The 24,726-nt window shown below is 39.7% G+C and overlaps 1 protein-coding gene across 1 annotated transcript; it reads left to right on the top strand.

Annotated features, from left to right (window-relative positions):
- Positions 1–2,355: 2,355 nt before the first annotated feature.
- LOC308070011 (3-oxoacyl-[acyl-carrier-protein] reductase-like) lies at positions 2,356–23,041 on the top strand. Its single transcript, XM_080403247.1, is given in 6 exon segments — positions 2,356–7,168; positions 9,641–9,782; positions 10,368–10,476; positions 10,964–11,100; positions 13,224–13,355; positions 13,358–23,041. Coding segments are annotated over 5 exon segments (561 nt in total). The 5' UTR covers positions 2,356–7,168; the 3' UTR covers positions 13,399–23,041.
- The last annotated feature ends 1,685 nt before the right edge of the window (positions 23,042–24,726 follow it).

Genomic DNA, 24,726 nt, shown 5'->3' with positions numbered 1-24,726 from the left:
TTTAAATCGATGTGTTGACATATTCTTTGCCTCCGGTGTGCTCTCGGTGAACAATCTCCTTTTCTAGTGACGAAAGCCTTCTTTATAATACATGGTTGCATATTTTATTGGTCACATTGTTTTTAAAGCAAGATTTCAATATGTTTTGTGTAAACTATTCTTTAGTAGGCAAGTTCTGTCATACCTTAAATACATGAGAATATGCTCTATTCAAAGTAACACACTTCTAATTTCCTTATGTTTTATAAAAATAGTTTTAGGGAACTGCATGCCTCTGGATGTTGATGTTGAATGAAGAGGTTCATTGTTGTGGTCTTGGTGAGAATATCCAAAGCACCAGGCTAGTGAAAATCTTACTCGTACTACAAAATTCTGTGGTAAATTCTTACGAAGGTAACAAGGGGGAAGTTAAGACTGATCCTGATTTCAGAAATATAGAGGTCTCTGAAGGTCCTCTCCCCAGCACGAGTTTCCTTCAGAAATCTGATTTTGGTCTTGAACACAGTTACGGAGCTCACGGGTATCCGTAATGTGGGGAGGACAGCCATTAGACCCTCTGGGCCTTGGGTGGCTGCAGAACCTCAGTCTGAGGAAGGGCTGGTGCAGCAGCAGGAGTGCATACATCAGCCTGGGCTGGTGAGCCCTGAAGCCTGAGGGATGGATGTGTGTGGAGGCCGGGATGACTGGGGAAGCCCAAGAATGTCAGTAAACCCCACTGTCTGGGTACGCCCGCGAGGTTTGGGAGGCTTGGCAGTCCCCAGGGACTTCTTTGTGGAGCTGCTCCCCAGCCCTGTGGTGCCTGTCTTGTCTTGCTCTTCCTTCCCAGGTGCAGGGCCTTACATCTGCCTCCCCTGAACTTCATAAGGATCTCGTTGGTCCGTTGCGCTCATCTGCCTGGGGCCCTCTGGGAGGCAGCTCTGTCCCAGGACTCTGTCGGCTGCCTCTTGGAAGAGAAGTGGAGTGGGACCAAGGTTAGAGCTGAATTGCTATAAATATTATTGTGCATTAAGAAGAAATTGTGGTTTTTGTAGAGAGGACTGAAAGCAATACGATGTTATAAAAAGTTGCGTGATGAATAATCAAGAGTACTTTTGTAGGGTTTTGGGTTTTTGTTTGTGTTTTGTGGGGTTTGGGGTTTTTTTGGTTGTGGGTTTTTTTGGGTTTTTTGAGAGGGGAAGCACTGCTACTGAAGCTACAGCGATGAGGAACTGCAGATGCTGATGCCTAACCAGTACAGGATGTTACTGCTATAGGGAAAAATCCTTGGGGGGGATATGCCAGTAGGTGGAAAGGGAATAGCTGTCCTTGAGCATGGGCATACTGGAGCACTATGAGAAAGTTACTTGAATGTTCGGTGGTATTTGATTTGCATCCTTGGGATAAATGTTTTTAAGACAAAGTAAACAAGGAGAGGGCTGCTGGACTCCAGCCTTAGTGGTATATCAGCAGGAAATACTAATGAGCCTTGCAATTTTGTTTTCAATATAATGTTTGTTTTTTACAATGGATGCTACCCTACCTACCCCTGCCTGCAGGATGATTTAGTTCTTCACATTGATACCAATCACATTATATTATGAGAAACAGATCTCTGGAGCTGGCATATTTTATAGACCTGTTTTTATTGATAATGTTAGTATTCAAAATCCTCATGTGGAACAATCATTAAAGCTCATTTAAAACCCCTCAGAGGGTTGCTTATAGCTCAAATACAGCGCAAGGAATTTAATTCTTAATTACATACAGAGGGATATATGAAACAGAATTTGCAGTCACAATGCATTTCTTGATTGTGAATCCATAATATATTATTGTTTCTTCAGAGCTGAAAAGATGCTATTAACGTAAGAGATGAAGGTGTTTGTTAAATCAGTGGTGCAGCACTGGGCTCTTAATTTGTTAAAAAGAGACTGAGAACTAGGTAGCTGCTGCACTGCTGCGTTTTTTTTAGCCTCCTCTACTGGCTATGGTGGTGATACTTTGGTAGGGAGTTTGGTATTTTGTCAAAGTGCAAAACTCAATCCTTCAAGCCATATTCCTGGCTCTAAGTGCTATACAAAAGTGCTACGTAGGGCTCCAGAATTAATGGCTAAAGTGTGGGGTTTACCATTGTTAATGGTTAAGATACTTTTATTTTTGTGGTCTTCTCGGTGTTCAGGTTGGATATCCAAAGAGCAGTTGCTAAAGTTTGCTGGTATTTGTTATTTATTTATAATATATGATTGGATTTCTAAAATTACTGACTTGATTCCTTCTCTTCAGGAGTATATATAGTTGATGCATGTGAGGCATACGCTTTTTAATGTTATTCTCAAGCAGGTCAAAGTGACATTTTTAGCAGATATTCTGGGGGGGGAGTATGTTTAAGTAGTCTGAAGCAGTCTGCAAATTTGTGTCTGTTTAACTGGATCACTTTTTTCTAAGTCCTGAATAACTGAAATATTTGAAATACTGTAATTTTTTAAAAAAACCCACACAAAATATTTGTAGTTGTAGGTGCTTATTTCAGTTCTATTTAAAGTATTTATTGGAAAGATCTCAAAACCTGACAGGGTATTTCACTTTGGTTGACCAAGGGATGTTGTCTGGAGGAATGGTACTGTATGAAATAAAAAGATTGGTTATTAGTTCTACCCTGATCTGTGCATATGCTTCCTGTTGCTCTGCTTTGATACCTTGCTAAAGTTTGCATATGTAGGTTAGTTACAACTGTATGCATAACAGATGCATAGGATCCTTGCTATATGCAAGTCATGGAAAATGAAAATACTGGGGTGGAGACCAGAAGTTAAAGTTCTGCTCACACCATTAATTTCACTCTGGAATGACATTAAACATTGACTTGCTAGCGAGGACAATGAGCGCGTACTTGAATGGTTCAGCACTTTGGAAAGGATCTCTTTGGGAACCAAGCTGCCTGGTCTTTGTACCCGGATTCACGCAGCATGCACTCAAGTGCATCAGTGGGGTGCTCCGTTTGAAACAAAGTGTGAAATCCTGGTTTGGGATCCCATTCAGTGTGTCCTGAGTGGAAGAGGGTGCCAGGCTCCCCAGCGGCTGCTCTGTCTGCGCTAGTGTCTGCAAACTAAAACTAGCAGATGATGCAAACTTGACTGCTGGTTAACAGCGATGCGGTAGAGCCTAGAACTGTAACACATCACAACAAAATTAACCTTGGCCATTCTCTCTGTGCACTACACTAGTTGTTAACGTAGAAGCATCTGGTAAGATGAACTGTGACTGCCTCTCTGGTGCTGGTGTAATATTCCAAAATAAATAAATAGAATAACTGATTTCTGTGGCCTCAGAAGTACTTCAGTGCCGTGCTTTATCATACAGAGCCCTTCTCTAACTCAGAATAAGTAGATTAGTTTCTGTACCTAGATCTCTAGCAAAGCTATAGGTGTATTCTGCTGTATGACAAAAATCTGTTTACTGTAACCCAGGGAATGTCATTCTCTGTGTGGTTTGGGGGGTTATTTTAACAGAGGCGAGTTGAATTGAAATACTTAGTAAAGAAAGGCAGCTAACCTAAACCTCTAATTATCTGGAAAACTTCAGGCTGTAATTGGAAAACTCAGTACTGTAATTACCTCAAAATTACTAGCTGAGGCTGGACAAAATATTTTTCTCTGGCATTTTGCTTCATGCCTCTAGCTTGAAAGAGAAATTAGACCTGCAAATGCTGGAGGTACTGTCAAAACAAGACAACCAAAACAAGAAACAAACTGCTTTTTAATTTCTATGGGGTTTTCTCAAACTTTTTCAACCTGCCTTCTGTAAAATAACTGCAACAAGCTATATCATTTACTACTGATCTTAATTAAACTCCAAGGTGTTGTCAAGGAGGTGAAATCTCCTTCTGGAGATCTGGAAGTAGATAGCATTTAAGTACAAACACACTGGGAAGTATTTCAGCCTCTGTTCTAGTCCCAAGGGCAGAGTGAAACGGAGAGCCTTGCAATCAGCTGAGTGAGAGCTCCCTTGGAGAGAGACCTGTGGGACACATCTGTGACGTGTGGCTTTTTTTCAGTCATCTCTAGGTACGGGTGTAGGAGACAACTGGTAGCACAGTCATGGGCTATTTATATCAAGTAAGTGTGAACCCAAAGAAATGCCCAGTTGTTGGTGATCCTGAGCAAGTTATGAATGCAAATTGGCCCTGTACCAGAGAATGGTTAATAGCTGGGGCCGTGCCTGGATCCCAGCAGTGGGCTTCAGTGTTTCCAGGTCGACTCGGCATGAGAGGAATTCAGAGATTGCTTCTAGTTTTGGTTTATGGCGGGTACTCGTGCACTCCTAACAGCTCTTTAAATGTGATTGGTGAATACATCTAGATCCTGAAGCACGAAGCGGGGTATCTGGGCTGTTGAGGTTGTTCTGGTCACTCTACGTATGCTGCTGGAGACTTCTACGCAGGCAAGAGCATCCTCAACTGCTCCTAAGGTCTTCATTGACAGTGTGCCAGAAGCTCTTGATACACACAAGTAGTCGTTCCTCACTGATGGCCAACCATAAGTAGGATAGGTTTTTAAGTGTTTGCGATCAAGTAGCTTATTAGAGCGGTCTCGGTTGTGCTTGCTCTAATTGAAAGCCTCTGTTTCTGGAGTTTGTGTCAGTCTGTGGAAGTCATTTGAAACGGAGCATGCAGATAGCTTCCCTGTAGTATGTCTGGAAAGGCATTTCAAGACTTCCCCCACCCTCCACACCTGAAAAGGGTGATTATTTGGAGCATGGTACAGAGTATCACCCTTAGACAGATATGAATCTGTGCTCAGAGAACACAGGAGGGTGTTTAAAATGGAAACGCGCCCCACTTTGAAATGCGCTTATTGATAGGTTTAGAATGTTTTTCTCTACTGTGAGTCTGGTCCGTGTGGCACCTGGAAGGAGTACAGAAGAAAGGAACCATTTCCCCAAGGTCAGAATGGCCATCTGACCCAAAAACGTGCTCACCATCAAGGCAATCATTAGTGTAATGGTGGTGTTGGAGGCACAGACCTTACGTTAACCTTCCACTAAACCTGTTTAGGTACAAAAGCTGTAGTCTGAGCTTTCTTTCAAAGCATGAATGTGATTCTATGATTCTCTTTAGCTGGGGATAAGAGGCGAAAGCAGCATAGGGATTTTCTGGAGTATGACTTATCTAACGGGATTTTATGACTTTGCTTTTTTATGTACTGTTCCTTACATGCCAGGTTTTAGAGGTTTAGAAAATATTTGTTGCATCAGATCAGACCTTGCTCTGTGCTGCTCCATCGATTTCCATCTGTATATTCTAGGTTGGCAACTGTTCCTGAAGGCTCTGGGCTTGAAAGGTGTGGTTTGTGGTCACCTCTCCTCAGGTTAGAGAGATTGTTGCAGACAGACAACCGAATGCTAGATTGCTTTGGCTACAATTCAGGAAATAGAAACTATTTCTACAGCATAATGCTCAGTTACTAATGCTTCGTGACGGTTCACATTTCTGTAGTGATTATGTTTTTTTTAGCAGCTTGAGTAAAAATCTATTTCATTTAGCAGATGAGGAAAGGGGTCGTAGATACCAGTTTTGATAGTTTTATAGTCACGTTACTGGTTCTTAAAACAGTTCACAAATGATACTGTGACGTTATGTCAGTAGTATCAGGGAACTGAACGGAAGACAATGTGATGTCTGCTGCAGTATGTTTTTGTAAATAACATTTACTTTTGGGCCAATAACGTTTACTTAACATGAGGCCAAGATCTGGAGTGAAAAAAATGAGGATTTTCTTTTTTTTTGCAGTCATTTTAGAAGTGAGAGAAGAGACAAGGAGGAAACAGTTGACAAGAGAAGTACTTTGTGTGCGTGTGTAGAAACCTAAAGAAGTATCAGTGATGACAAAATGTTGGCAGGACTTCTCAGGTAGCCTTTTGTTTTATTACTTATTTTTATTTTTTCATTGATCTCTGCAACGGAAGTGAGACTATTTAATTATTTATTAAATTTCATGTTGCTTGCTTTAACTGTTACGTGGTCCCTAAGAAAGCCCAGTAAGTGTGAAGGATGCTCATTCTCCCTGAACTTCCTGAAGTATTCAAGGGCAAGATGAGTAGGTTATCGCTGTCAAGCCTGAGCAGCCTCTGTCTTAGAGATGAAGATACAGTGTTTCCTGACCAAGAAGGGGAGAGCATACGCAACCTAAAGACTCGGGGAAAACCAAAAAAACAACAAGAGTTTCTGCTTGACTGAGTAAGTCCTCCAGAGTTCTCCTAAGAAACAAATTAAGCTTCTGTAATGCGTGATTTAAACATACCTCCTGTCTTCAAATATAGTAAGACTAGCAAGCTCTTACATTGTAAATCAGTTGATTCAGGTAATGAAGAATGGCAATCTTACTTCCTAAATGCTTATTCTATTTAAATTTGTGAAAATCTTAAAACATACAGTAATTGCACGCTTCAGAACTGTTCTATTACTTACAAATACTTCCAGTCAATATTTTCACACTCTCGATAAGAGGTCCTTTTCTCATCAATTGACTGTAAATGAACTCTGATGTAACTTCAAAAGATACTTTTAAGTGGAGATTTACATTTCAGAGCTTCCATGACCATAAAAATATGTCAGTGGTGTCTTTATTCCAGAATGCTGACATCTTTTCAAAATTTGAGTAAGTCCTGGAGGTAGGAAATATGTCCATGTTTGAGCTGAGTAGATGAACTTAAAGGAAAAGTGAGCAACTGCTTGGTTTTGATTTTTTTTCTTTTCATGGAAAAATGCTGTGGTTTTTTATTACTTATATATTTATGTAGCAATATTATGATATCTCTAACCAGAAACACAAAATTTTAAAGATGATATTCAGGTCTGTATGTTCCTTCTACAAACATATGAAAAAATATGAAGACGACACGCGTCTGGCCGTGCCCCGCGGCGGGCAGGCTCCCAGCCGCCACCGCGCCCCGCTCGCTGCCGTGAGTCCGACTGGCGGGCCCGGGGCGGGAGCCGTGCCGGGGCGCACTGCCGCCACAGCCTGCCCCACCTCCCTGCACTGTCGCCCCCTGGCGGCGGGTGTGGCGGAGGCGGTTTGCGGCCGTCAGGCGGCGGGGGGGCCGCCCTCAGCCGGGAGGGGCTTCGCGAGTGCCGGCCCGGGTCGGAGGAGGTTGGCGGGAGCCCGAAAAAAGCGGGGGGGAGCGAGAAAAGGTTTGCCGTGAGGGGGAGCGGGCTGTCTGTGCCCGAGGGCCGGTGCGGGGGGCAGCGCGGGCCGTGGGCGGGCTGCGGGCCACCGGCCGGCGGTTGTCGCGGGGCGTTCTCTTGGCAGTGGGCTCGGAGCCCTGCGGCCTGAGGCGTCTGCTGCTGCGGGGCCTGAGGGTCACGGGGACTTCGTTTGGTGTGAAAGAATCGAAGGGCCGTGGAGGACAAAGGTGGCTCTCCCAGGCTCATCACATTTGGGAGAGCCTGTTGCTGAAAAGGTACTTGGTTTTTCCCTAGCTTTGATTGACCAGGGAATACAGGCTTATTACTCCTATTGCGAGTTTTTTTCCTCCCAAGTAACAACTCCAAAGAGTATGGCTCTGTTGTGTTAAAATACAAATTACATATTGCTGCTGCATTGGAACGATGCCTTATGCTCTCTCTCTTACGTGGTTAACAAACAAGGTCCTTTGCAGTTTTTTTCTAAGAGCAGTAGAATTGCTACAGTTTTTTCCCTTTTCAGACTGGGGAGGGTACAGTGATACATTTCAAAGAAGTTCTCTCACCACAGGCAGCTTTTTGGGACCTGTGTAGCTAAGAGTGTTTAGAATTATTTGGAAAATACACACAGGTCTGATAGTATTTATAGACAGTGTAAGATGGATCACTTGACATTGCTGAGGGGTGGAGGACAAGATAACTTACAGAGGTCCTTCCCAATTATATTATTCCACATTTCAAACAAAAATAAGACAGTAGGCATACTCAGTGCTGGTAAGAACATAATAGGAAGGAGGATATTCCAGTATGACATTGCTGCAACAAGAAGGCAAGAAATTGCAAGAGTTGTTGCGGTAACTCTGTAAAAGAAGACATCAGTCATGATGGAGAAGGCAGACTGAGGTTTTGCTTCTAACAAAAAGAAAAAATTGCCAACAAAATACTGGTTGGTTGGCTGTGCTTTTAGTCTGCTAGGACAGTAAGAGCTGTAGTTACTGGTGTGCAAGACCTCTTGATTCATCTCTTCCAGCTACCTGAAAACCACCCAAAAGATTGGTCTTTCTGGTGAGCCAGTGCTCCCCATTTTTATCACCAAGGAATTGTCTTCATGCAGGTCACCTTTCACAAAGGGCTGACACCTGAGATGCAAGATCCTCTTCCTGTGCCTGGGAAGCTGATGGCAGCTTGACAGTGGAAGCAGATGTGTGGGCTGATTCCAAGCACTCGTGCTTACTTTGTTACAGTCAAGGACTTCCTGCTCTTTCAGGCCCTGTTGCAGAAAACCAAAATCATTATGCCGGAGATGATGGTGTCTTTGTATGCTTAACGCTGCACTTTTCTGGTTATCACACATCAAAAAGGGCATTATACACCTAAGTAAGGCAAAGGGTAAGGTGGTAAGATTAAGAGCTTGGACAGTTTTTAGTGGGATACAGAATGGCTTCCATATGTATATGAGTAACTAAATAGACCTGAAAGAGGATATAGCAGAAAGCGTAAGATACAGAAGAGTAAGGGGGCAGTAAGGGGAAGGTGTGAGGACAAATGCATAGTATTATCTAATCAGAAAGCAAATTAAGAGCAAAAGGAAGTACTTTTCCACAAATAATAAAACTCATTGCCTCAGGATGTTATGGAGACAGTATAATTGGGTTCAAAAAGGATTTATTTAAATGTATGCAAAAGAAGTTCATTACTATTAGCTTGGATTCTGCCTCTGGCTCCTCAGGAAATCCCAAAACAGCTGATTGGTTTCTAGAGGTTGCAGAATAAAAAAATTGTTCTACAGAAGTATTTTCTTCTTACTGTCCTTCCTAAACATGTAAGTTAGCTACTTCAGAATAATTGAATGTTTCAAAAGCCTTCTTTTTTTTTTTTTTTTTTTTTTTTTTCTTCAAAGGCAGAAACAAAAAAAGCTAGGGCTAGTGGTAAAGCATAGTATTATACAGTGTAACTTAGTATGAAAACATTGTAAATAAAATAGTATCAAATCATGCTCGCTGATGTTTGCAATGTGGTTGTTCAACACAGATACTTAGGATGGAGTGAGACCTTGAGGCTAAATAACTGTAGTACAAGAATAGCGCTTGTAAGAACAATGTAATTACAAATACTACCATTGGCTTTGAATAAAGAGCTGAATGATAAATTATGGCCTTTTTATATATAAATCACATATTTCATCGACTGAACTGTTTTCATAACACTAGTATTGAAATGCTAGATTACATACATAATTTTTGCTAGTTCAGAAACCATGAAGAACTAACTTGCATTTGTAGAAGTGGTGTCTAACAGTGGAAGTATTATTTTTTTTTTGGTGTATACAAAATAAATCAGTAACTCTGTAATCTGGTATTGCAAAATGAAATGCTACACAATAATAAGGTCCGCGATGTTGACAAGAACAGTGGTTACTGTCTTGCTATACTAGACCTGAAAATTCATGGTGTATTTGCAATTTGAGAATTATTTTTGCAGATGGGCAAGGTTTGCGCCATTTTTGGAGGATCACGAGGAGTAGGAAAAGGTGTTGCGGTATTACTGGCACAGAAAGGCTGCCACCTGGCGATTATTGCTGGAAATCTGGAAGTAGCCCAAACCACTGCACGTAATCTTGGTGGTAAGTGTGCCGCATTGTGGTTATTTCTTCACTGTCCTGTGCTTAAGTAACCTGTAAAAGTGGTAAGTCATTAAATAAACTATTTTTTTATTTTTAAATAAACGTTGTTTAACTACATGAAAATGAAAATAAAGGCTGAGAAATTTGAAAGAAAAGCTGTATCGGTACAGTTTTGTTTTCACAAGATTCTTTTGGAAAGTTGTGTTACCTATTCTATCTGCAAGATATGAATTGTAAGATGAAGGGAATTGTTCAAGGTCACAAGGAAGCGGTATGAACTGAGTCATCCTTGGCTCCTGACCATGCCAGAACTGAGACCAGCCTGCCCATGAGGCATGAGCCTGCTCATGCTGAACTTCTGATTTCAAAAGGCCAAAAATATAAAACAAGAAATTGTGACATAACTAATACATCAATACTATACTTGAAAATTGTTCTTATTTAATTCTCTGGAGATTAAACGGGTTCCTCAATTTATAACTAGTTCAACATCTGTTTTTAAAATTGAGTTATAAATTCTGAAGAATGTTTATGAATGGTGTACCATCTTTCACTATGATTATGACATGCCTTTATTTAATACAGGAGGACACCTGACACTTAGCTGTGATGTATCCAGCAAACAAGGATTTGAGGAGATGCAAAGGAAGTTAGGTCTTGTTGACTATTTGGTTAATGCAGCTGGGATTAACAGGTTAGTTATTTGTTACATAATTATATGTAATTCTAGATGACAGCATCTTATTGTAAGGTGCTAAGGGCCTTTGCATTTAGTAAGAGTATTATTAATGAGTGCATCTGAAACCAGTATTAAGCACTCACTGATATTTTGTTCCTGATGACAGTAGAATTCTAACAGATGATACAGCTTTCACTGTAGTTTCATCATTTCAAGTTTATGAGTTTCCCCTCTACTCCTCTTTCTTTCACTTTTCCCCCCTGAAGTGATACAAAACAGTGTTTGATACCTCTCTGCAAAGGAGGCTTTGTTGTCAGAGGTATAACTAACTTTTTTCTTGCTCTGTGTCATCCTTGCAATGTCATCATTTTGAATGCTATAATGTATAGAACCATATAAATCCCCATTAATATCCCATTCATCGCTCACATTTTATTAGGAGTACATATGGTCACTGGGGTTGTTCAGTGAGTTCTTTTGGGGATTTTTGTCTGTTTGTTAGGGATGGTTTGTTACTGAGAACCAAGACTGAAGATATAGCCCAGATTCACACTAACCTTTTGGGAACAATGTTGACATGCAAATCTGCTGTAAAAAACATGATTCAACACCCAGGGGGAGGTGCTATTGTCAATACAGGTAAGTTGCTTGTCTAATCCAGTGGAATTCAATGTACTAGTTTTCTAGAAAGCATTAGCAGGTGTAAGGTATTAAAATGTTACTTGTTATGATTAAATTTCTTTGTATTTAGACATTCTATATTTAGCGTTTCTTTATGAATGCTTATTCTTTTGTGTAATTTCAGCAACTTCTAAATGTAAACCCAGCTTGTTTCACTAATAAACACCTCAGAGTTTATATTTTATTGAAAAAATGATTTTACCGTTCTTCATCAGCTCTTTCAGTAGCTAAATCTACTAACTGCTAGTTACTAAGAATCAAATAGGTACAGTTGGCTTGTTGTTTTTTTTGGGGTTGTTTTGTTTTTTTCTGTGGGAGCATATGTTTTTAGAAAGCTTTTCATTTTACTCTCCTGCTGCCTGCTGATCAACATAATTATATGGATTCCACAAAAATTGCAGATAATTGAGGGATTTGCTTATCCCAACATTAGGCTATAAAGTACAATTAGTAATAAATATACTTCTAATTCCTGTTCATGTAATCTCATTTTCCATTCCACATTTAAAATTACAAAGCTAGTACGAGGTTTCAAATTAGGCATTTAATCTTTTCTTCTCTTTGATGTTTCTTTATTTTAGGAAGTATTGTAGGACTTAAAGGCAACTCTGGTAAAAGTGTATATAGTGCTAACAAAGCAGGATTAGTTGGACTTTCACGCTTTCTTGCTAAAAAAGTAGCAAAAAAGCAAATTTGAGTCAACATGGTTGCTCCAGGTTAGTTTTGGCAAAATTGCTAGATCCTCGACTGTTGCAGTACGTGCTCATCAAGAGCATTGGATATTTGCTGTACTCTGAATGTAACTTGAGACAAATGTCTATTATTTTCTTCAACCTTTGTAAGTAAATGCTTTAAATCTCTTTTTTTTTTTTTTTTTTTTTTTTTTTTCAATGTAAAGTGTAATACATTCTTTTACAAAACCTTCAGTCTTCTTAAGGCAACACTGAGAAATTTGGAAGAGTGTGTCTACCTGTTCCTCTGTCCATTATTACAGAATAAAGGTTTTGTGGTTTTTTCTTTGTTGCTCCTTCAAAACCTGCTGCCCTTGCAGATGGAAGTATTAGAACTAATTAGACCCTTGTCTCCTACTAGAGGATGCTTCTTTGTTATTAGAAAAACATGAAAGACCACAAGAAGCTGGCATGAAAGCATCCCTGTAGTAAAAGGAGAGAGTCTGGAAAGAAAGTTCGGTGAGGACAAGGCTGTGATTTCACAAGTTGATCTAGTCCAAGCAAACAACTGCCCTGAGGGAAAAATCCCTTCTGTCTTTTCTGACTTTTCCCACTCACAACTGTGTACTCTGCTGCTCACCTTGTGCTAGCTCTGATGCCTTTCAGACCTCTACGTGAACCAGTTCACCTTGTGAACTAGGCAGGAAAAATACTTTTTTATTGTTTAGTGAATTGAGCAGCTCACAGAAGGGTCCAGAGCCATCATAAAAGGGGCAGAGTGGTACAGTAGAAAGCAAAACTGAGACTTTCGCTCTTGGTGGTACCTAGAAAGCAGATAAGATCAGCTGTTCATGAAACTGCAGTTTATGTGAAGAGCGGTAGGAAAACTGAATCCCAGATAACTGAAAATGTTAAAGAAATGTCCTTCAAAAATGTCAAGAAATATTATCTTCAAATGAGTGCTGTAATAGAAATTACGTAAGTGTTGTCATAAGTTCTAAAATATAATGGAAACACTTGCAAGCTGTAGGGGTTTCTTGCCAGAGATTTTGTACTTGTGTTTTCATTGACAATGTTTTGGTGAAATGTGTGTATTTTGTCTTTCAGAAAAGTGATACTAAATATGATTTGGGGACCCATTTTTAGTTATCTTTTTTTTTGACGGACTTCCATAGATCTCTGCATTTTGATTATTACATCAGTGCTTTCAAAACTAGAAGACGTTATATTGGTTACGTAAAAAATTGGTCTTAGCCATAAAACGATGCAGATTGACTTCTGAGACTTCGAAAAATGGTAGCTGATGTGGAATCCTAGTAGTAGATTTCACTTTGGAGGATTTCAGGGAAAATCCACTAGGGAAATATAGTTGAAGATTAGGTAACTCTTCAAATATCTCTCCTCTCTTAGGCTTTACTCACACAGGGATGACTGCTGATTTGGAAGATCAGCTGAAGAAAGCAATGCTTCTTGGAAGATTTGGAGAGCCTTGTGAAGTTCTGCAAGCTGTTGTCTTTCTTCTGGAGTCCCCTTATGTAACAGGAGTATGCTAGTTGTGGATGGACGCTTGCAGCTTCTGACTTAACTAGTACCTTGAATAAGTACCTGCTTTACTGTCATGATGGTAATACATAAATATATGCTAATTAATGGAGGGGTGGAAATCAGTTGAAGATTGATGTATGTAATTGACTTGATATTAATTAGTCAGAGGAGAAATTCAGCGGTGGTAAAGTCCAGTGTGTATGTTTAGCTACTGAAAGGGTCCATTTGGTATTACAAAGTCTGTATATATAACAATTTGAAAAAGATCTAGTTTTGGTATGGTGTAGCTTTAAATAACATGCTGATACGTTTTTAATGCATGATTTTTTTATAAAGTCATGTTTTCCAATCAGGGATAGAGTGGAGTTTTTTTCTAAATACCATGTTACACAAGGCTAATAAAGTGCGGAGGCATGTTTATTGGTTGGCAGGTATGATTGCATCAAGTTTTTCATGTAGGGCAAAGACTATGAACTGCACAATTTTTTATTCTTATCAGTTAGTCCCTACAAAGTGGCAAGGAGTTTCCTTTTGGGTTTTTTTTGTTTGTAGCTAGCACCTACAAAGCTCAGAGCTTCTAGACCTTCAGCACAGCTGAATTGCCTTTAGGAGGTTTAATTATATGCAGTGTGTTTTTGTAAAGACAAAACCTGCTCAGTTCTGTTCTTGATTGTATGTACGGCACTCATTTAATCCAGTAGCACTTGCGTGTATACACTGAAAGACTGTGGTCACTGGAGTTGCTGACTCTGTATTCTGAGTTTGAGCTGCATATACACCAGTGAACGGTACAGTTGCAGACATTGCTGCATAAAAGACTTTTCACTGACTCAGCATTTGTTCAGAAAACACTTCAGCACTTCCAGAGTGTGAAGTCAAGGTATTTTGCACTACATCTTCTTGAACGCTTAGTTCAACTGTTATGATACTCTTTAATATGTATGTATAGTCAATAAAATAGTCATTTATTTTATTCAAAGCAGCTTTTGAAGCAGAGTAATTGTTCAGCTGTGAATGATCCTGAGTTTTCCTCTCTTGCTGAAAAATTACCAAAAGTTTGACCTCAGGCCTTTCTGTTGAGATCAAGTAATTTTGGGTAATTGATGTTTTTTATCATCTCTGAAGGAAACCGTGGATGTGGTTTGGAACCTTCACTTCTTAGATCAAGCATTCATTGCATCATGATCCAGATGTTGATTCAGCTTCTGAAATTACTTCCCATCTTGGCACAAACCAAAGTACAGAAAGGAGATCTCACCGATGATAACTTTGAGTCTTTATAAAGTCTGAGATTTTCTTCGTTTGTGCAGCTGAGAGATTTTATCTTTGTGCCAGAAAACAGTGCGTGTTCAAGCTTCTGGCAGGTATGTATTGAGAAATAATCCAAGGAATGGTTGTATATTCAGGGGATTTTACAGTTGGTTGTGTAACTCACTTTGGAATATAAAATACTGCTAAAGGTAGTCCTTTCAGGAGTCCTTACTGTTATATCTTTGTAGAGAGGTGGCATTTGCTGGGAAAAGTTGTGTCATATGTATCTTTGCACTGAAAATGTAATTGCTAGTTAATAATTTCTTTTTGATAGAAGGAATTGGTTAAACAGTAGATGAATTTTTTTCCGAGGGTGCTGAAGGTGAAGGACAGCAGTTACTCCCATTTTTACTAGTCAGGTAGTAATACGTCCATAACTTGACTAATGCCCATAACCTGTCCTTGGTATTTCACAGGCAAAGCCTGTGTGACATATCTTGACCAGAGGCCAAACTTAGAGAGGCTAGAAACAATTCCCTCTTAGTGCGTTCTGTCCCTAATTATTATTATCCCTTGTTTTGTTGGGTAAGGGAACTGTTAAGTAAGTTATTAACAGTGCCATTTTTAGTTTATATTTGTGTGAGAATATATTTTTATTCTCAAAAGAATCTCAGCATGTGTTAAATATTTTTTTAAAAAAATACATCCTATGTTTTTATTACTGCTGTTGCTATAGAACCAGTCTGAAGTGTTGGTAGCCTTAAAATAATTTTTAAAAAGGCTTCCCCACCCACCCCACCCCAACCCTTCAAAATGGTAAATTAGAACTGAAAACTAGTTAAAAACCATAATCCATGTCAGTGTTTACTGTGTACATCTACTCTAAGAAGTAATACCTGTTTGTCAGACTAGGGTAAGAAGTTCTTACATCTTTGTAGAAATACTCTGCGATGTCTGGGCCAATGTCAGACGTGTTTGTCTGTCTGGCCTGGTGGGATGTCTCAGAAAGCAAAGCAGTGAATGCATAGGGTAGGTAACAGGTCAGGTGTGTGGTGATGCCTCCTTAGAAGACTGTTGTACCTCCAGCAGTTTGTGATTGGTATGTTTGAATCTGCCATGTGATAGCTCTGGTTGAGGCCTGCAGGTTCTTACATTTGATGAGACATTGCAACAGCCATCTTGTGCTCTCTCGGTGGGGCTCCTGAATTTGTAGACCTCTGTGGTGTCCTGCCTGCCTCAGTCGTTTCTGTTTCAGGCTGAAGAGTCATATTTCTTTTAGTTGATTGTTGCTGGAAAGCTCTTTTGGACTTTACATAATTTTTGTTGTCCTTTGCTTTACTTTTTGAGTTTCTCAGGGAGGGAGGAACAGGTAGAACTGCTTGCAATATTCACTGTGGACTTACCTAAAAAAAACCCCAGGATGATTTATGTTTTGTTTTATACTGTTGCCAAAAATGTTGCCTAATATTTTTGCCTTTTCCTAACCATTACACTTATGTTTTCAGAAGCTATGTAAGAACAACTCAGTCCTGAATAATTAATGTTCAGCTTGGAATCCATTTCCTTTTATATGTATTTAGGTCTGGTTTTTTGTATTTTCCCCAGTGTCAATTGTTCTAATTTATGTACAGTGAATTTAGTCTGCTGTTTTAACACCTATTTCCTCAGTGAAATAGTTCTGCAATTTTTTTGTTTAGTTCCTTTATCCCTTTATTAATTTGAGTTACTTAGAGTTAGAGGACTATACAGTGGGCTTTAGAAATTGCTGTCTCAGAACCCTCACAAATCGGTTGTACTTTGCTAGCCCCAGCATAGGTGCCTGTGGTGGTCTGTTGGCAATCCATGTTCTTAGGAAAGAACGACTCCCTCTCTCTTCTATCTTTAAACAACTTACTGATATGACAGCTTCTTCTCCTGGCAGCACATCATCTTTAATGGTTTTTGGCAAGGGAATGTGTCAGATACTCTCTTCTCTTTTTAGTCTTTAGAAAAACTCTAAAATGTTTATTGAACATGACTTTCCTTTGCAAAGCAACTCTGACTTTTCTCAGTATGTTTATCCAGTTGTTTTCATGGCTTTAGAGCAATTTCTGGCAGTTCGCTATGTACAGAAAAATGCAATAAGTCTGTAGTTCCCTAGATCCCTCTGGAACCTCTTCTTAAAAAACAGGTGATCCTTCCACCCTTTGAATTCCCAAAAGCCTGCTGTCACTTTTGCCAGCTTCCAGTCATTTGATAATTAGGCAGTTTCAACCCAGACCTTTCACACTGGAGTTATTTGCTTTCTTAAAAACTTAGGGAGTGATAGTCCTCAGCTGTTTGTCACTCTTTCCTTGTAACCTCTTCTTACATATTGCTCTGAGGGGCAAAACCTTCAACAAGTTGCCTGTAGACGTTCTGCTAAAGTTCCTGCATGGTACCAAAAACTGATTTAGGTTTTTGTTCAGAGGTTGGAGATATTTTTTTTTCTGTGACCTTCCCTTCCCTGAGCACTTTACTCTTTATTTTGATCATCTGTTTTCCTTATTCAGGGGCGGTTCGTGTTCCCAAGGTGGTGTTCAGTGTGTATGCACTTTCGCAAATTGTTCCTCTACACTCTGATCTGTCTGTAAATTTTACATTCAGTGACAGATTCCTTTTGACTGCTAAAGCTAGACTGCTGGTTTTACAAAGGTTGACTTTTAAATTCTAGTAGCTTTTAATCCATACCAGCTTCCCCCTCCCCACAAATAAAGTTTAGACATGTGTATTTAAAGTTATCATACTGAAGTTCAGTGCATACAATCTTAGTGTTGTCATCAACCTTGCACCTTAATTCTTTTGACTTGTCTTTTTGGTTTCATTAGCGTATTTCCTTATGTTGCTCCTTTTTTATGGAATTCTACAGTACTGGACTCAGTCAGTATTTTTGCAGAAATAGAAATTACCATCACAAAGCCAGTCTTTGAAAATAGCATTTTGACTCAGGTCTTGTATGCTCCTGGGGATTGCAGCCAAAGTTAGGTGGCCCTGATTTGCTGCATTAAAAAAATGTGTGAAAACAGTGATCTTGGCATCTTCAGTGTGACATTTATCCAACCTGCTGGTTAGTGCTGCCTTTCATTACAGTGACATTGCTGGCCTTCTAGTCCTTGGGTGTCATAGCTACTGCCATAGTCTTAGTTGTGTGGGTGATAATATTGCCTAACAACAGAGTTTACCTTATTAGGCCTGGAAAGTCCAATGTGATTTGTTGAGTTTTATATATTGATATTTGGTTTTATGACTTTCCTGTATATTTTGTACCAGTATTTTGCTTATTTGTCTTCCAGTGTGCCTGTTACGTCACTGTCCTTGAGTAAAAACAGACGTTTTTAGACCTCTTGTGCTGCTAGCTTTTATGCCAAACTGTATAGAAAAGTTCTGGGTTTTTTTGCTTGTGGGTGTTCTTGAGTAGGACTGTGTGATTGTTACCATGGTTTCTCAACTGAATTTTGAAAATTTCGGTCCACTCTCTTAGTAGAAATACAAAGTTTCTGTAATTCTGTTCCTAGTGGAAGTGACAGCATGTGGTCTTACTCGTCTGATGTTTCTCCACCTGCTGTGTTGCTTAAAACTCTCCTATAATATTTCAAGTGCCAACATCTTCCTACTTCTTTGGTTGTGTTTGGTGTTTTTTTTTGTTCAGAATGAAGTATTTTACAAATTCCCACTACTCCATATTTCTGCCGTTCCTGAAGAATCTCTGCTCCTCTTCCTGCAACTGTGTTTTCAGGCATGCATTGGAACTTTGCCTCATCATCTAGCTTTGGGAGCACTTTAAAGATGACTGCTATCCAGATCTGGCCTTCAACTTACTCTGTGTTTTATTCCAGATCTTTCTCCCACCCCAGCCCATGTCACTTGTACCTGTGTGGCCTTTCACCACCTCCCCAGAATTTCTAGAGACCATCAAGGCATGTTGTGTTTTTGCAGCTGTCACTTAACTCAGCATGCAGTCCTTTTGTACAGCAGCCCCCTTTCTGACTTAGCCATAATCATTGCTTTAGTATTTTAACTCAGCTGGGTTCCTGCTTCAGAAAGGATATGCTCACTGAAAGGAGATTGTGTATTGCAGTATTTACTCATTTATATGTGCCCTACCTTGTCACTGCCAAGTTAGGAAACCTAAAGCTGTTCTTCTGTTGACTTTACATTTGATTTAGTTTAAACTTTATAGGTAGTGTGATTTGCATGTTCTGGGCTTTAGTTGGAGCATGTTGTAGGCCTAGCAAGTTAATTATTTTGCATCTGTTTTCTTGCTGTTTGGGAAGATGTTGGACTACTCTTGTTGTGTTATTCTTTTCTCCTAGGTAGGTCATTGGAGCCTTACTTCTGCTTCTTATAAGTGTGTTTGTAACTTACAACTTGCTGTAGTTAGTCTTTATCTGCTTCTGAGGCATATATTGCAATTGATGGGCTAAGTGGGAATTTTGAGCAAGCTGCTCTGGTGGAAGGTGTCCTTGCCTACGGCAGGGGAGTTGGAACCAGATGATCTTCAAGGTCTCTTCCAAACCAAACTGTTCTATGGTTATCCTCGGTAGAAGTTTCTAGCAGGACACGGAAGATGCTGGTGTGGTGGTGGTGGGTTTGTTTTTATTGAAAAAAACAAACAGCTCTAAGTAGGAGCTATCACAAGGAACAGCTTTTGCAGACTTTCTGTTACGGTAACAGAAGTATATAAAGCTTGCAGAGTTAGTGTGTGGGGAGCGAGTTAGTGCTACTTCCCATGGAGAGATTTCATCTTGGCCTCCTGGGGGCAGTCTGTCCTAAGGCATTATTATATTGGCAATGATTTGGTTAGTGTAGTTACGTAGTTTTCGGGAAGTGGAGCTGCCTGTGTAGGTACAAAGTTGATAGCTGGCATTGCTGTTACCGGTTTTGTAAAATCCAAATCCATGTATCCTGAGCTATTTGGGGACCTAAGGCATGACTTTTAAAGACCGAAAGGTATTCAGCATTTAGTTCAGTGAAACTTGGGTAGAAAGTAGATATTTAAGTCCCAGCGTTCAAAATCTCTTTGGGCTGTTGCAATTATGTGACTTTTTTGGTTTGTTTTGTTTTTGAAGCATAGTGTAGTTAATTTACATAAAGCTAATGAAAACGAAACTTCTCAAGACCGGGTGCACCTGCTTAATTGGGGTAATCAATCAGTGTTTGAAAAGACAGGGCAAATGTGGTGGTGGAGAATTAAAGAGCATTGGCTGTGCTTATTGCCTGAAGAAGTAAGGACTCTGCTGAAGCCCCAGATTACATTTTATTCTTACCCACACGTGTTCAATTTCAGACCATGTGCTGAAGGCTCCTTTTTGCTGTAGGTATGTCTGTTGAGTTAGTTCGTAACAAATATTACCTCTGCTTTGCCAGACGTCTTTAGATCAGCATGACTATGACCACAACTGCTCTAATACTTTATGCTCCTATTTTTCATATTAACAGCTCGTATCTGTTAAGATCTGGGACATTTTTGTTCATTTCATATAATACAATACTGAAACCTACAGTTGTGTTTTTCTCACTCTTTTTTTTAAATCCAACTCTACTGGTTTTTTTCCTCCTTTTATTCCTTTGTGTACTTCACCATTATAATCTCATAGTCTGAAATGAAAATGAATCTTCCTGTCACAGGTGTTAAAACTAAAATTGCTTTGGCTACTTGGAGGTTTGATAAAAAATTAGCAGTTTGGGTGTGATGATGCTAAATGTGCTGAGACAACATACAAGTAAAAGCCACCAAATCTTTCTTGGTGTCATTATATGCATGTTAGGATAATGTCAATGGAGCGTGGGGGCAGATGTCACTGAGCTCACACCATCTGAGCAGACAGAGCTGTGGTGGGTGTCACTGTTTCCCAGCCTGCTGACTGACTGTGGAGGTGGCTTTGCAAGTGTCACATATTGCCGTGTTTGAAATTATTGCATTATTTTGAAGAGTTCGTTTAGAAACAAGTGCAAGCTGATGATATGGTATTGCTGAAGTATGTTAGTGAAGCAGTTTGATGTTTTGTGAATTATAACTTGCAGGTACTTCTGATGCTAAATGGACTGAGTGCACATCGCACTTATATGTTGAAGGCTGTGTTGTAAACAGATCTTCGCCTGTATGTTGAAGACCTGTCAAAAGGTCTAAGTAACAGTGTTTTAATTCCTGCTGCTGTTGGTGTGACTTTTCATGCTATTTTTTCAGGTAGTTGGTACATTTCTACTGAAAACTTGCTGCAACCCTAGAGAAAAGAAACAATATAGCCATTGTGTGTGTTTTGTACAGATGCTGTTTAGTGTGCATATATGATTTTGTGATGGTGAGACAGCTCCGCTAGCAGTAGACCAGAACTGCGTCTGTGCTCTGCAGGTTCTTGTAGCTCTTTTGTTGAAAGGCATATAGAACAGAGAGCACCTGTAGTTCACCATAATTTTCAGGACACCAGAGTGGAGGTCATGCTACACAGTGAAGCCGTATTCAGTTGATCTGTAAAGATTAGATTAGCGAGGTTGATTTACTTACATGATTTTGCAAAGCTGTTTACTAAGTTTTCTGTAAAATCTTTGTTTCTATTAGCACCATGGCACCTTTCTTACTAATGCTGTATTATCTGGCTTCCCGTAATGCTTCTCACGAGCCTGTATCTCTCATTGATTAATTAAGGTGGTGCCTTTCCATTTGGGGGAGAAGCAAGTATACTAGACTACTAATGTGAGGTGAATTTTGTTCGTAAGAAATTATTTATTCTAACATATGCAGCTGAAGCTGTCCATGAAGAGGCACTTGCATTGCCAAAGTAATAAACTTAGCTTTGCCTCTAAAAAGGACAATCCATTTGAGCTCCCCTTGCTGTGTTATCCTTTGTAATTAGGAACTGTATTTCTGCTGTACTAACAGCTAATTAATGCTTTGCTATGTCACCTTTCTCTGACTTCCACATTGAGCTCAGCCACACTTACTGTGAGTTCAGTTCTGAATTTTGACTTGACATCTGTCAAAAGCAGCCAAGACAACCCTGAACTCTGAAGTGAGGGCGGTGGAGGCGTGCTGATCACCAACACTTTTTTCCCTGCTTAAGGTGCCGTGTTCCTTTTGCTTCACCTTAGGCTTGGTTACTGACATCCTAGTCCTTGGAGTCAGGGATTGGAAACACTGTGACACTCCATTCTTAGGATATATAGGCTGGCCTGAAATTAATTTTTTTAGAACGATAGTTAACTAGCAGTAGCTGTGCCTTTTCTTATAACCGTTATTACATGTTGCAAGAAAGCACTAATAATCACAAATTAAAATTTTGTTCTGCTTTTATGGTGTCGGTTGTGTAATGGATTTGCTGCTCAGAAAAAGCCTAAAAAATAATTTTAAATTACTTCATTCTTTCTATTAAGATTTTTAACTGTTATGCTTTTTTTTTTTTTTTTTTTTTTTTTTTTTTTATGCTCAGGACACTGAGGAAACAACAGCCTATTTTAGATTTTGAAATCTACATTATGCTTTTCCTCCCAGTGGAAAGTAGATCTGGAACTTTACAAACTGAAACATGAAAGCTGCTGCTGGTACCTTACCTGAAATGTAGTCTTTCACATACAGTTCAAGGTCTTTGAATTTACTAGCAATTGTGCTGATAGAAGAATTACATTAGATTTTAGGTTTTTGTTTATTACACGTTATTAAACAAGAATTGGTAAACAATCAGAGACTGTACAGCTGAAGTTAATACAGAATTTAAGAAAAATGAAACATTGTGGATTAGCAGGATATTATGAAAATGTTCAGTGAATCTGATTCTGAAGTATTGTAGGAAGAAGTGAGTTAGTATGTTAGTAAGACAGAGTTGTGCATTATACTACAAAACAGTGTGGTAAACAGGTTTTCTTTTAGACCTGTACTTTCCTGCAGTTGCTCAGACAACAGCTGCAGGTAAAAGGCATCTCCAAAATCCACTAGTTCTTAATCTGCAGTAGAACAGAGGTGTGTTGCCTGTTGCGTGGGAAGTCTTATCTTACAAGGTGTTTTCAACACCTTTTGCAGTAGCTTGGAAAGGTCCTGTCCTTGGCAATGTCTTTTTGTACCCTTATATCTTTGTAGAAATACTCTGTGATGTCTGGGCCAAGAGCTGGCTGGAAAAAGCCTGATGAGATGTTGCATTGTATGTTTAACAGAACAGTTTCAGGCAAAAAAAACCCCACTCTAATCCATTCAATGTGATGAGATTTGTAGAGCTCCTGCTGTAAATGATGTAATCGTTTTGAGTAGTGGCCATGTGCTGTTATTTTTCTCTCCTTTCTTGTTCTGCAGCTGTTTCTGGACCACTTAAAGCTACTTCAGAACTAGGAAGTGACAGCAGCTGCAAGACTTGGCCCTCCCCTAGGGTTTACCTGTTGTACTGCAGTTGGTTCCTAAAGCAAAAAAATTCTCTTTCCTGCTGGTGTTAGACTGAAGTTCATTCATCAATTGTCCTCTCTATAGCTGCTGAAGTCATTGCTGTACAGGTACCGTTGCTGGTAGTCTGGCTTTTTTGCTCTAAGCGCGAGCTAAGCATTATGTTGCAAGTGACAACGTTTTTATTAGAGATTCAGTGCAGTATGAGATTATTTTATGTATTAATTACTTCTGTAAAGAGACTGTGGCTTAATTCCGATTTCAAGTCGCAAGCTTTAACACATGTTAAAGAATACTGTGTGCTGTCTGGAGTAAATGGTAAATTTCTTGGGGCAGGGTCTGTGTTTTCATCTGCCTGATGTGTATTATGTGCTCACAGTTCTGCTCAAACAGGAAAACTCTGCATGGGGAGGGTTTTTTCTTGCCACCAGCTCAGGAGAATGAGCTAAATGTACATGCACAGGGCAGAATTTGCTGACATCTGATTTGTGAGGCAGTGAATCGGGTCTGTTGTCAGCATGCATAATCTGAGTAGGCATTTCCAGTCCATGCATTAATGGATCTGTACTACACCGTGTGGGTTTGGCAGCCGGGTTGTACAGCCAGAGCATGCAGCCGATCCCCTCAGCATCATGACATGATGGATAATACGATCTCATGAAGTACTTACATATTACATCCATTTGGGCTGCTTGCAGAGATAAGGAAGTAGTTGTCCATATGTGGGGTATCCAGGCATTTATTACCATACAACCGAAGGGAATTAAAAGGGCCTTTGAAAGTGGCAATACAGAAAGAAACCATGATTTTATAAGCCAGTTTCGAACTGGACTCTAGTTTGGTTTTGATCCCCAGTTGGTGGTGATGGGGGAAAAAAAAAGGGGGTGTGTTAAGTAATTGTTGCTGTTGTTGTGAAGTTGCAGGATAAAGGCATCATGTGTTAAGGTACACCACCAGCTGAACAAACCTTCATGCCTGTGGAATTTTGCACCTCACTATTGACACTCTTGACAGAGGTTTCTGTCATCATCCTGAATGCAGCTGCATTGAGTCTTCGATTGCTTTGAATACGCTTGGGCTGATCAGCTTCCTAAAGAATTTTAAGTCTTTCCATAGCCAAACCTGAAGTCTTGCAAAAAGTTAGGACTTCTTGTTTTAGTCCTACAAAATGATAAAAGTAAAGTACACTTTCAGGTCGTACTGTCTATCTTTGGAGAGAGATTAAACTTCTGCAAATTACTTTGATGCTTCCAAGAACATCAGATTTTTGGCGTGAAAAGTATGTCATTTTCTTGTGCCACGCTTCTATCTCTGAATTTGTAAACCTAAACAGTCCCAGTAACTAAGCAACAGCACAGCTGAATGTTTTCATAAAAACAACGTTGCTGCTTAGAGATGTGATTTAGTACTTAAGTGTGTGTCTGTACATATATACAGAGGCAAAAAGTGATGATGACCTCATCTTAAGCCAGCTCACAAGAGCAGTTGCAGTTTTTTAGTCTCCAAGCCAAAGATAAATTTACTGTACGCAGACAGAACTCCATTGACTCAGTTGCAGTATCACCATTAATGTCAGTACTCAATTGCTGAGATAATTGTTTGTAGTAATCAACATTTGAAAAGTAAACCTAGAAGAAAAAAAACTTACCTTGCATCTTTCCTGGTGTCTGCACAGAAAGGAAAGAAGGAGAAGCTAGCTTACATGCAGGATTTTACAAGTAAAGTTTAACATTT

Source organism: Falco punctatus (assembly GCF_963210335.1).
Source record: "Falco punctatus genome assembly, chromosome: 1".
In the NCBI taxonomy this organism is placed as follows: domain Eukaryota; kingdom Metazoa; phylum Chordata; class Aves; order Falconiformes; family Falconidae; genus Falco; species Falco punctatus.
Note: the sequence above shows the minus strand (reverse complement) of the source record. Positions and strands in the feature narration are given on the sequence as shown.